The 13,535-nt window shown below is 44.0% G+C and overlaps 1 protein-coding gene across 1 annotated transcript; it reads right to left on the reverse strand.

Moving 5' to 3' along the window:
- Positions 1-1,337: 1,337 nt before the first annotated feature.
- Positions 1,338-7,185, reverse strand: LOC117444559 (E3 ubiquitin-protein ligase TRIM39-like). Its single transcript, XM_034080029.2, has 2 exons — positions 7,098-7,185; positions 1,338-3,099 (listed from the first exon to the last, which is right to left on the reverse strand). Exon 2 carries the CDS (start codon positions 3,088-3,090, stop codon positions 1,393-1,395), a length of 1,698 nt encoding a protein of 565 aa, XP_033935920.1. The 5' UTR covers positions 3,091-3,099; positions 7,098-7,185; the 3' UTR covers positions 1,338-1,392.
- Positions 7,186-13,535: the final 6,350 nt, after the last annotated feature.

Consider the following 13,535-nt stretch of genomic DNA (forward strand, 5'->3'; position numbering starts at 1 on the left):
ATGTTCAGTATATCAGTATGTAGTGTCTCTACTTTAAAGAGTCCTCTCCTGCTGATGTTCAGGTGTATATCAGCATGTAGTGTCTGTACTTTAAAGAGTCCTCTCCTGCTGATGTTCAGGTGTATATCAGTATGTAGTGTCTCTACTTTAAAGAGTCCTCTCCTGCTGATGTTCAGGTGTATATCAGTATGTAGTGTCTCTACTTTAAAGAGTCCTCTCCTGCTGATGTTCAGGTGTATATCAGTATGTAGTGTCTCTACTTTAAAGAGTCCTCTCCTGCTGATGTTCAGTATATCAGTATGTAGTGTCTCTACTTTAAAGAGTCCTCTCCAGCTGATGTTCAGGTGTATATCAGTATGTAGTGTCTCTACTTTAAAGAGTCCTCTCCTGCTGATGTTCAGGTGTATATCAGTATGTGGTGTCTCTACTTTAAAGAGTCCTCTCCTGCTGATGTTCAGTATATCAGTATGTAGTGTCTCTACTTTAAAGAGTCCTCTCCTGCTGATGTTCAGGTGTATATCAGCATGTAGTGTCTCTACTTTAAAGAGTCCTCTCCTGCTGATGTTCAGGTGTATATCAGTATGTGGTGTCTCTACTTTAAAGAGTCCTCTCCTGCTGATGTTCAGGTGTATATCAGTATGTGGTGTCTCTACTTTAAAGAGTCCTCTCCTGCTGATGTTCAGGTGTATATCAGTATGTAGTGTCTCTACTTTAAAGAGTCCTCTCCTGCTGATGTTCAGTATATCAGTATGTAGTGTCTCTACTTTAAAGAGTCCTCTCCTGCTGATGTTCAGGTGTATATCAGCATGTAGTGTCTGTACTTTAAAGAGTCCTCTCCTGCTGATGTTCAGGTGTATATCAGTATGTAGTGTCTCTACTTTAAAGAGTCCTCTCCTGCTGATGTTCAGGTGTATATCAGTATGTAGTGTCTCTACTTTAAAGAGTCCTCACCTGCTGATGTTCAGGTGTATATCAGTATGTAGTGTCTCTACTTTAAAGAGTCCTCTCCTGCTGATGTTCAGGTGTATATCAGTATGTAGCGTCTCTACTTTAAAGAGTCCTCTCCTGCTGATGTTCAGGTGTATATCAGTATGTAGTGTCTCTACTTTAAAGAGTCCTCTCCTGCTGATGTCATGCCAGGAAAGTACAAATGCTTCTCATTTTGAATATGTGGCTCTCGATGATTTCAAAGGCAGGTAATAGAGTTTTTAGAATTCATCAGATACTTTGTAGTTAAATGGGTTTGCTGATGAAGCAGCAACGAAAACATTTACAGAAAAAAATGCATTGATCTCAATCTGATAATAAAGTGTAAACAACGCCCATCCCATAAAACACATACATTTATAACATTACATGATATTGAACCTGATTTCAAATCAAATGGTTGTTCTACTCGGTGAGATTGACAGGAGAGATGATCAGAGGGGCAGAGTTTTTACCACCATTGTTCTTATAAGGACTAAAGTATGGGTAGAGTTTCTCTTTGAAGCAGCAGCCAGTGAAGGAGTAGATCAGAGCTGCAGCATCAACATCATAAAAGGAGACCAGACCCTCCTCATAATCCACAAACACCCCCACCTTCTGAGGCTGAGACTTCAGAGAGAGACGGACTGCAGGACCAGCACAAGCTATGTACTCATTTTCATTCCTCAACACTATCACCCAGTAACCATCCTGAGGAGACAGTGAGATCTTTCCCTTCCTGTTGATCGACTCTCTGACCACTCCTAGAGTCCACTCAGTCTTCCCTTCAACCTGAACCTCGTGATAAAATCTTCCTGAAGAGAAACTCTGCTTTGCTAAAACACAAGTACAAGTATAAAATCTCTCTGGATTGTCTGGGAGATTCTTCCTCACATCACCATCATTCACTTGTTTTCCATCATCAGACAGGATGAGATAGGGTTGTGCTGTATCAGGATCAAGAGTCACCTCCACCTCAGACTGCTGGACCCTCTTCAGCTCCACCTCAGACTGCTGGACCCTCTTCAGCTCCACCTCAGACCGCTGGACCCTCTTCAGCTCGAGCAGCTTCTTCAACTGTTTCCTGAGCGTCTCCTCCAGCTCAGTCACAGCTCTCCTCACAGTCCCCTCATATGAAGGTGGACGGACCCTGACTTCTGTCCAGTTCTTGGTGGGGGGAGCAGCGTTCAGGGACGTGAATCTTTGGAGGAGGTGGAGCTGGTCTTCAGAGCGTGAAAGCTGCTCCACCTCAGAGCTTCTCTTCTTCAGCTCAGAGACTTCCTGTTCCAGCTCTTTGATGAAGCCTTCAGCCTGTTCCTCTGTCTCTCTCTGCTTCTCTTTGATGGTGTCCATGAGCTCGGCCTGGCTTCTCTCAACAGACTCCTTCAGAGCGGTGAAGACCTGAACACCATCTGCCATCTCTCTGTCTGCTCCTTCCTTACTGAGCTCCACTGAGCGATTCATCTCCTGGATCTTCAGTCGTCTCTTCTGGATCATCTGCTGAGTTTCAGCCTCTGTCTTCCCCAGCTCAGCCTTCTTTCCTTCACATCCTTCTTTCAGAGGAACAACATCATGTGTCTTGTGGTCTAAAACAGTGCAGAGCATGCAGACACACACCTGGTCGGTCTGACAGAACAGCTCCAGCAGTTTATCGTGCTTCACACACATCCTGCCTTCCAGGTTCTCCACAGGGTCGATCAGCTGATGTTTCTTCAGGCCTGCTCTTGTCAGGTGAGGCTCCAGGTGAGTCTCACAGTAGGACTCCAGACACACCAGGCAGGACTTCAGGGCCTTCAGTCTGGTTCCAGTGCAGGCGTCACAGGGAACTTCTCCTGGTTTGACAACGTGTTGCTCTGAGCTGCTACTGCTGGCTTTCTGTTGAGCTGACCGTCTGAACTGAGCAGCCATCTCAGAGATGAACGTGTTGACCAGCATGTCAGGCCTTTTGTGGAATAACTTTTTACAGTTAGGACACTGATAGGGGACTTTAGTATCCCAGTGTTGAGAGATGCAGGCTTTACAGAAGTTGTGTCCACATGGTGTGCTGACTGGATCAGTGAACACATCCAGACAGATGGAGCACAGAAACTGATGTTCAGTCAGCAGACAGCTGGCAGCAGACATGTCTTCACTCTGAGGACAGAGCAAGTGAAAAAACAAAACCATTGTTAGTTTTTTAAATGATTATTTATTTAACATGCAGTGGACATGCCGTGAATGGCTTTCAAAGTTCAATAACATCTGTATCAAGTGAAAGATATGGATTATTTAATCCTCTGAATCGAGGTTCCACCTGAAAGTAGATGAATATGTCAAAGCCAGATATCAAATCAAATCAAGTTTTATATATATAGCACATTTATAAACGATTTTTGGTGGAGCCAAATGTGTAGAGATATGTAGAATGGGAACCGGCTAATGGCAAGAACTAAAACTAAAACTATGAAATATCAGGAGAGTCATCCTGAATTATTTAGTTTTATTGCAATCAAATGATAACTAAAACTTTCAATGAGATGGCCCACAACACATAAACATTATAATTGTCCTTGAACTTTTGGCTGCCATCTGCAGGTATTCAGCGTCTGGTTCACACAGCTTATCGTGCAGTCCAGTTCTGGACTTTGCTGCCAGTAAAGGAAACTTAGATGTGCAATTTAATTGTTATATCTTTATGAGATCACCAACTCATCAACAAAGTGATGACATGGTGATTTCCACTCCAAGAGTTGGATCCTAATTCTTAAACTCACACAAGTTCATGGACAGTTTGCAGGAATCTCTCCTTTCATATCCTCAGTTAGAAACTTCTCCTGTCTACGGCCCTGAAAAGTAATTTCTCTCAGAGTAGAGCTCAGGTTTTGAGTTCATACCGGTTATTAACATACAGTGACAATGATAATGTGTACCATCTTACAAAGGAAGACATCAGTCCCTACAGAAACAGTGAAGTCAAGAAAAAACATCTGGGAATTCAAGGCCACTCGACAAATTGTGTAACCGTTGTTAAACTATAATTTTATGGCTTTACATGAAATACAAGATGAAATCTGACACTGCAGTGCAGACAATCCAAAGGGCAAGTCAGATAACTCTTATTCCTTATGTGTGTGGTAAAACAAAGTCACTTATTAAAATGTTAGACCATCATAAGTTATTCTTTAACCACAGACAATAAAGGTCAGGGTAAAGTTTGTACATGTTAACCTAATATTAGCTGACAACGTTCTGTCTCACTTTAACAAACCAGAGTTTAGTAACTGTATTATATTTCTGGCTAAAAGTTCTTGTTATTACATTACATGTCATTTGTTAGACACTTTTTTTCCAAAGCGACTTACATACATTCAGTACTGTGGACAATAGAGAGGCGAAGTCCCTTCCCTTCCGGTGGGACTCATGGGACCTTATTTCGGAAAGAGTTTGTATTGAAGTCAATGGAGAGAGAAAGATTATCTTTCGATCCCGTTTGAATTGTGCCAAGAATTACACATATGATGTTTGTCAATTTAAAATAATAATTACCACGTCAAAAAGTCACAGTTTGTCGTAAAACTGTTGAAATATAAGACTATGAAAAATACGCAACTGGAACGACTACAAATCCCAGAGTCCCGGTCCCGCATGCTGGCTCTCAGGAACCGACTAACTCCCCTTGTGTGTGCACAGCTCTCAACGTGCCCAGACTTGTAGTGATTTTCACCTCTTTTAATACTTTTTGCCTCATTCTTTCATTTCATTTAATTTCAAACCTTTATTTATACAGATAAATCCCATTGAGATCATTGATCTCTTTTTCAAGGGAGACCTGCTCAAGTAGGTTCCACATGAAACATAAAAACATAAACAGAACAACAAAAGGACATCATCAGCATAATTTACAATAATTATCCACATAAACAGGTACCAGCAGCTTCCGATTGAGTAGCATCCAACCGAGCTTTAAAAACATTTAGTGGCACCAGATTGTTCAGTTTCCATTTCAATTGCAGACTGTTCCAAGACAGAGGAGCTGCATCTAAAAGCTGCTTCCCTAAGACAGTCCTAGCAGTTGGCACATTTAATAAAACCACAGAATGCGATCTCAGGCAGTAGCCACTTACAATTCTCCGTGAGATCAGGGAGCAGATATAAGATGGAAGTTTCCCAAGCATGGCTTTGTATATGAAAATGTACCAGTGACTGAGCCTCCGTACAGTTAGTGAAGGCAGAGCAGCCCTTGCATACAGGGTACAGTGAAGGGTTAATGCTTTACAGTGTGTCACACATCTCAGAGCGCTGTGATACGCAGCATCTAACTTGACCAGGCAATGGGCAGGTGCATTCATATAGACCAGATCCCCAGAGTCCAGCACAGGTCAAAGGTCACAGAGCCTCTTCCTGGCCTCAAGGAGAAGCAGGACTTGTTCCTGAAGAAGAAACCTAGCCTAACCCTCAGCTTTTTAAGCAGGTTAGTGACATGAAGTTTAAAAGAGAGACAATCATCAAGCCAGATACCAAGGTATTTGTAACAGGTAACCACTTCAAGTTTTGTTCCTTGCGTAGTTACAATATCTAAAACAGGCTCTGGTGTCTTTTTAACTTTAGAAAAGAGCATTACCTTGGTTTGATCCACATTTAAAAGAAGCTTTAGTTCAGAGAGCTGAGTCTGAGTAGTGTTAGAAACAGCCTGTAATTTAACACCAGCCTCCTGAATGGAGGGACCTACACAGAACATCACGGTATCGTCCGCATAGAAATGTAAAGTAGCTTCATCCACATTATCACCTAAGCTGTTGATGTAGATGGAGAATAAAAGTGGACCTAAAACAGAACCTTGAGGAACACCATTAGTGATGTTTAACCACTCAGAAGACAGCCCATCAAAATGAACACATTGGGACCTTTCAGAGAGGTAGTTCACAAACCACCCACTGCATGGCTGGACATGCCTATACTGAGTAGCCTCTGCTTTAAAATGCGATGATTGATGGTGTAAAACGCTTTGGATAGGTCAACAAATAGAGCTGCACAACTCTGCTTATTATCTAAAATACTCTCCACATCATTAACACTTTCATTGTCGCAGTGATGGTGCTGTGCTGCTTTCTGAAGCCTGACTGATGTTCAGACAGGATGTCATTGTTACATAAAAACTCCTTTACCTGTTCACTCACTAGGCGTTCAAGAACCTTAGCCAGAACTGACAATTTAGAGATGGGCCTATAATTATTTAATAAGGTGGCCTCCCCTCCTTTTAGCCAAGGCAAGACATACGCTGACTTCCATACTTTTGGAATTGTGTTTGAGCTGAGGGAGAGGTTAAAAAGAAAGAAGTGAAATGTTTCAACGTGACGGCCGTCTTGGTGTGTGGTGCGAGGCGGGAGATGTAGTTCATTGAGCGGTTTCACACAAAGAAAAGTGTTACTTCACAGTTCTACGACACATTTGAATTTTTTTGACTTGCAAAATTATCTTTTAAATTGACAAACATCATATGTGTGATTCGTGGCACAATTCAAACGGGATCGAAAGATAATCTTTCTCTCTCCATTGACTTCAATGCATAACTTTCCGGAAATAAGGAGCTCCACCGGAAGGGGAGGGACTTCGGCTCTATCCCCACAGGAGCAATTTGGGGTGAAGTGTCTTGGCCAGGGACACAACGACATGCTGACTGCAGCGGGACTCGAACTTGCTATCCCCTGATTTGAAGTCCATCACACTATTCACTGAGCCACAGCCTCCCTACAGGCCAGTTTGTGGCAGCGGCCGCAGAAGGAATGTATTGATTTAACAGTAGTTTGGTTAAACCACTAAGTCCGACAACGCCACGCCGGGAATTTCACCCAGGGAAATATAACAAGTTTTAAGTCACTAGGACACACAGGTTCGGTTACTCGTGGAACAAGAGACGTGTTTCAATCATCGAAAATAGAACAGTTTATTTTGTACAATAGTAAAAATACAATTTAAAAACAGTCACACAGGGCTATATCCAAAAGGGAAAACTAATCCCGGCCTCAAAAGGAATTCATTTTGTGGCGTAACATTATTTTGAATAGTAAAACAGGTGTCAAAGATTCAGTTTTTAACTAAAAGTTGGCTGATATTTAGATAGTGTTCTTGTCTCTATAGGGTAGCGTACTCACGGGTTTCTGGAAGATTCTGTGTCGTTGAGGATCCAGTTTCTTTAGAGAGAGACAGAGAGTCGTGTCTCACCTGCAGCTCTGCTCTCACCCACACAAACTTTACCTTTACCTTTAGGAAATGTGACGTCTCAACTTCCTGTGTGGCTCCACCTCTCAGTGTAGCTTTTACTGACTCGTTGCAACACACACACACACACACACACACACACACACACACACACACACACACACACACACACACACACACACACACACACACACACACACACACACACACACACACACACACACACACACACACACACACACACACACACACACACACACACACACACACAGCACGCATCAGGCTGCAGTTTCTTATAAACCCCAGAGGGCTGGCTTGAGTTTATTGGAGTGTGTATCTCTCTCTAGTGTTTTTGTTGAGTATTTTTACTGATCATATAGCTTGGATAATAAGTACTTCTACTTTTACTAAAGTGCAAGAGTACGTACTTCTCCCACCTCTGTACCTTACCAGTAACTGATATAAATGTTAAACTTAATATGAATTCATGTTGCCAATTACTGTAGCAGAGATGGCAAAAATACACACATCCTTTACTAAAGTAAAAGTACAGGTAATTGTGTTTAAAAATACTCTGGTAAAAGTAGAAGTACTGACTAAACTTCTTTACTCAAGTAAAAGTAAAGCTTTGAAGTGTACTTCAGTAGAAAGTACCCATAACTAGCAGCTGTTTTAAAGAGTACCTGACCTCCCTTTATATTAATAGAACAATAATGTCATTGTTAGCTAATGAATGTTTCCATGGTGACCAACGGCAACACGACAACGTTTCCATTGGTCCCTCTTCTTCAGAGAAGACCAGGAAGTGATGGATACACGGATCGTGTTCCAACCAATAGGCACGCAGTGACTCTAAAGAATAATGACCACGCCACCAAACACACATTCAGACTAAAGGAACCAGCTGTTTGGGAAATGAGAGAAGTAGAAAGTACAGGTATTTGAGTTCAACATGTAGGAAGTAGAAAGTACAGGTATTTGAGTTCAACATGTAGGAAGTAGAAAGTACAGGTATTTGAGTTCAACATGTAAGAATTAGAAAGTACAGGTATTTGAGTTCAACATGTAAGAAGTAGAAAGTACAGGTATTTGTGTTCAACATGTAAGTTCAATCAGGAGAGACGTGATGTATGAAATACATGTTTATTATCGGTCACATTATATAAATGAAACATAATGATGACAGTTTATAACAAGTGAATGAAATGTGTTTTGGCGACTAGGCCCAGGTTTTGTAGGACATCATTCGGGAAGGGAAAGAACCGTTTCCGATGAACCCCCAAAAGAAGTGAAGTATGAAGTACTGAACGTGAAGACATCTTACCTTGTGGGATGCAGTGGAAATCTATGGATGAAAATGAGAGGTTAATACATGTGGGAATTTAGACGTACTGATGCCTCCCAGGCGTCCTTCCTGGCCGTACGGGGCATCCCGGCCGTACGGGCAATAATATTAAACATGAACACAGACCCGGAGGTCACGACCTGACGTGCAGGGTTAAACATGAACACGGACCCGGAGGTCACAACCTGACGTGCAGGGTTAAACATGAACACGGACCCGGGGGTCACGACCTGACGTGCAGGGTTAAACATGAACACGGACCCGGAGGTCACGACCTGACGTGCAGGGTTAAACATGAACACGGACCCGGGGGTCACGACCTGACGTGCAGGGTTAAACATGAACACAGTGACACGTATGCTGACGTGCTATGAAACCACCACCACCAGTATAGGCATAATTACCATTCTTTTAGTGTTTGAGAGACCTTGGATAGCCAGCACGCGCTGATGTCCGGCGAATGTGGGATGTGAAGGCGGAGGAGGACCACCGCCCGAGTTGCAGGGATGAGGGAGAAATGCCTGATTGCAGCAGAGGTGCTGAGCCTATCTGAACGAAAGCCCTGATATGCTATTAAGACGCCACAACCAGTTATGCATTATTTACCATCGGTAAACTGAAGAGCTCTTAGATTGCAGCACGAGCCGATGTCCGGGCGAAGAGGGAGATGTAAATAAGTAAGCACGAGCTGTTAGCTGGAGTACAGTAATACATGAATATCATAGCCTGGATTGATGCGAGCCAAGTGAGCAAACCCGAGAATATGAATGAAGTGCAGGATGCACGCAGAAAAGACGTACACTTAGTTAAATGCTGAGACATGACCCACGATATAGTATAGCTTAATAGCAGTTAAGTGCGCCAGGATGAGTCATAGATGCTGATAAACTGATTGAGTGATTAAGATTGTCTTCCATCATCTGAGTGAGGATGGTGGGAGGAAGGGGAGAGCAGATTTAAAGGGGTTCGCAGGTGCGATGATTGGCTAGCCGGGGCGTAATGCCCCTGATCACTTATTGAGATAACGTGTGACGCCCGATGATGTTGTCTTCCTGATTGAACTTACGCTGAGCTACATTTCAATCAGCAGAGATGTGATGTATGAGTACATGTTTATTACCGGGACACATGATATGCGGGAATAGTGATGACGTATTACGATAAGTAACTGTAATGATGTTTTGGCGATTAGGCCCCGGGTTTGCAGGATGATCATTCAGGAGGGAAAGAACCGCTCTGATGAACCCCCAAAAGAAGTGAAGTATGAAGTACGGAGCTGTGAGCAATCCTTACCTTGCGGCTGGCTGCGGAGATCTATGGATGAAAAGGAGATTAACATGGGGACATGATGAGCGCCGGGATCGCTTCCGGGCTGCAGGGTTAGACATGCGCGGGACCACTGCCCGAAACCTGCACACAGGTTTAACATGACGCAGACCCACTGGCCGCAACCTGCGCCCGCAGGGTTAAACCTAAGCGCGGACCTGTGTCCGCAACCTGCGCCCGCAGGGTTAAACCTAAGCGCGGACCTGTGTCCGCAACCTGCGCCCGCAGGGTTAAACCTAAGCGCGGACCTGTGTCGGCAACTTGGCTCGGACCCACGTTCGCGACCTGCACTTGCGGGATTAGCATACGCAGATCCGGAGTCATAGCCTGACAGATCCGGAACCGTAGACACGTATACATGCTGACGTGTTACCACACCAGTTATAGGTATATTTACCATCTTTTAGTGTTTGAGGGACCTTTGGATAGCCAGCACGGCACTGATGTCCGGGCGGATGTAGGATGTGAAGGCAGAGGAGGACCATCGTCCGAGTTGTTGCAGGGATGAAGACGAGACGCCTTGATTAGCAGCGGAGGTAGCTGCGCCTATCCTGAACGAATGCCCCGAGAATAATTGGGGTGATAAGCCGGATCTAATGAGAACTTGCTTTAAGTAATGATTGAACTGGCGTTGAGTTAAGGGAATATCCCCTGAAATAAGAAATAGTGGTGAGAGAGGATTAATGAAAAGGTCTAAGATGCAGAATTGATCATGGATTTATAAGGGCAGAACGGGGAATCGTTGCGATTTTCGTTTTTTAGCAATATACATGACATGGCCTATTATAGATGTCTCCGTTACCGATAAAAGACCAATACGTTGGAGCTTAACGGCGCGTAAAACACACGTGATGACATCACCGATGAATCGACGACTGAATAAGTTGGCAACTAATTTGGTAATCAATTTTGATCGATTAAGACGATTAGTTGTTGCACCCCTACTGCCGAGGAGATGTTGTTGTAGCAGATTCAGCCGTTGGTGCACCGAGAAACGGAACATTATTATTATTATTTATTTATTTATTTTTATTTATTTATTTTTGGGGAAGAAAAAAGAGAAAAATACGATCATTTAGTCAATAATCATTAAATTAATATTGGGAGTGAATTCCTAATTAATTTAGTATCTGGTCGTGTCATAACCAGGATAATGTGCAGCGACTTGTCATTAAGGAGAAGAAGCCCTACGAAACACCATTCATTTCAGGTAATATTGTGTTGAAGCTTGAAACTGCGTTAGTTACTGAGCATTGTAATGGGTAGTAATTACCCGAACTGCATTAGTAATGCATTACGTTCTTTGTACGCAAGTAATACGTTACTGCAACTCCATACTGTAACACCCAACACTGCCTGGAACTCACCTTAACCCTGAACTAAAGTAGAAATGTATAGTGTTGAATTTCCTGTCGGCTCCCAGACCGTAGTCGTGGAAACGGGGGGGGGGGGGGGGGGATTGACTCTCTGTCGTCTCCCAGCAGAAGCAACACGCTTCGGGTTCAATAACCCATTTTATCGGAAAGACTGGAGAGAGGCGAGCTCTTCTTGGGAGGTCGTTGCATTTATTTAGCTCTTCTGTTTCGCGAGATAGATTCGCAAGATCACAGACCTATCCTTTTTCTGCTGCCTTGTTTACTTCTAGAAAACATGTATCCCGCTCGGTAGCGATCTCGCTCTGCATGACCCTAATGTCATAACAATATAACGAAACATCTCGTGAATTTGTTGCAACTGCCTTTTGCCAGCGCTACCCTGACGCCTGTTTTAGAGATGAGGCGCAGGAGGAAGTAACTTCAATGGGATGTAGCTTAACCCCTGCCTGCCTGCCTGCAGGAGGGGTTGTGGTTGAAGCCAGAATGGGTAAAGCTTCGCCTGCGATGAGGACCGTTCCGCGTGAAGCCGGAAGCGCCGCATTTGAGCCAGTGATGCCCTCTCGAGAGACTGAAGGCGTGCGTCAATTGTTTGCGTGAAGAAGCCCATTTCCATTAAGCCCGGAGGAACTTCCGTGGAGCCCGATTTCCTTGTTTTTTCCTCCCGCGTCCGGGTTTGCGGGGCGGCCGGCTGGACCCGCTAGCCGAACTGGGGAACGCCGTCTGTAGCTTAATCCGCCAGACTGCGGAGCTGATGAATAATGCCTGGAGCTGGGACGAAGCTCTGCTGCTGCTTGCGCGTTGACGCCTGGAAGACAGCTGATAGGAAAGGGGAGAGCATATATAGAGGGTTTAACAGGTGCGATAATTAGGCTTGTGAATGGAGGGAAGTGATATGTTGGCTAAGGAGTGGCGCTCCCTGTCATCCAGTGGAGGGAGCGAGTATTGCCATGACGAGCAATACGGAGTGTTAGGTCTTCCTGTCTGAACTTGCGCTCAGCTTCATAAGTAGAAAGTACAGGTATTTGAGTTCAACATGTGAGAAGTAGAAAGTACAGGTATTTGGGTTCAACATGTAAGAAGTAGAAAGTACAGGTATTTGAGTTCAACATGTAAGAAGTAGAAAGTACAGGTATTTGAGTTCAACATGTAAGAAGTAGAAAGTACAGGTATTTGAGTTCAACATGTAAGAAGTAGAAAGTACAGGTATTTGTGTTCAACATGTAAGAAGTAGAAAGTACAGGTATTTGAGTTCAACATGTGAGAAGTAGAAAGTACAGGTATTTGAGTTCAACATGTAAGAAGTAGAAAGTACAGGTATTTGAGTTCAACATGTAAGAAGTAGAAAGTACAGGTATTTGAGTTCAACATGTAAGAAGTAGAAAGTACAGGTATTTGAGTTCAACATGTAAGAAGTAGAAAGTACAGGTATTTGAGTTCAACATGTAAGAAGTAGAAAGTACAGGTATTTGAGTTCAACATGTAAGAAGTAGAAAGTACAAGTATATGTGTTCGACATGTAAGAAGTAGAAAGTACAGGTATTTGTGTTCAACATGTGAGAAGTAGAAAGTACAGGTATTTGGGTTCAACATGTAAGAAGTAGAAAGTACAGGTATTTGTGTCACAGTCTTAAGGAGAACCCAAATGCAGCACTCGAGAAACCAAGGAGAATTGGTAATATCCTTTATTGGAGATTCCACTGGATCGGAGGAATACCAACCGGGCAGTATAACGCACCGGAGGACAGCGGGCAGAAGGTGAGTCAGGGACAGGCAGAGGGTCAGGGAGTAAGCGAGGCGGTCAGCGTGGATACAGGCAGGGTCGGATAACCGGCCAGGCAGGATAGTCGAGGGACAGGCAGGATCAGGAAACAGGCAGAGCAGGCAGGTCGGGGACAGGCAGGGTCGGAACCGGGTAGGCAATCTAGTGTTGAACGCGGGAGAGACAAGCATGAGGCAAAGTACAATCTGGCAAAGAGTATGTGTCAGGTGCGAGTTTAAATACTGGCAGAAGCTAATGGGTGCAGAAGAGAAAGAGAGTGAGTTAACGAGTGGGTGTGGAAAACAGGTGAGACAGGTGAATGGAAAACTGGGTTAGGGAGATTGATTCCAGGTCTGTCGACAACGACGGATGAAAGCCTGGACGGACGGACAGGTAACCTCTCTCTCCAGGGCCGGAAACAGAGGGGGTTGAAGCCCGTAAGCACACTGAAATGGGGACAGCTTGGTGGCCGAACTGACCAGAGTGTTGTGGGCGTACTCGACCCAGAGCAGCTGTTTAGCCCAGGCCGCTGGGTTCTTGGAGACTATATATCGTAAGGTTGTCT

This window comes from Pseudochaenichthys georgianus, unplaced genomic scaffold, assembly GCF_902827115.2.
Source record: "Pseudochaenichthys georgianus unplaced genomic scaffold, fPseGeo1.2 scaffold_829_arrow_ctg1, whole genome shotgun sequence".
Classification (NCBI taxonomy): Eukaryota; Metazoa; Chordata; class Actinopteri; order Perciformes; family Channichthyidae; genus Pseudochaenichthys; species Pseudochaenichthys georgianus.

Bases quoted from the DNA above. Each gene is read 5' to 3' on its own strand.
- LOC117444559 (XM_034080029.2), bottom strand. From the start codon at position 3,090: ATGTCTGCTGCCAGCTGTCTGCTGACTGAACATCAGTTTCTGTGCTCC.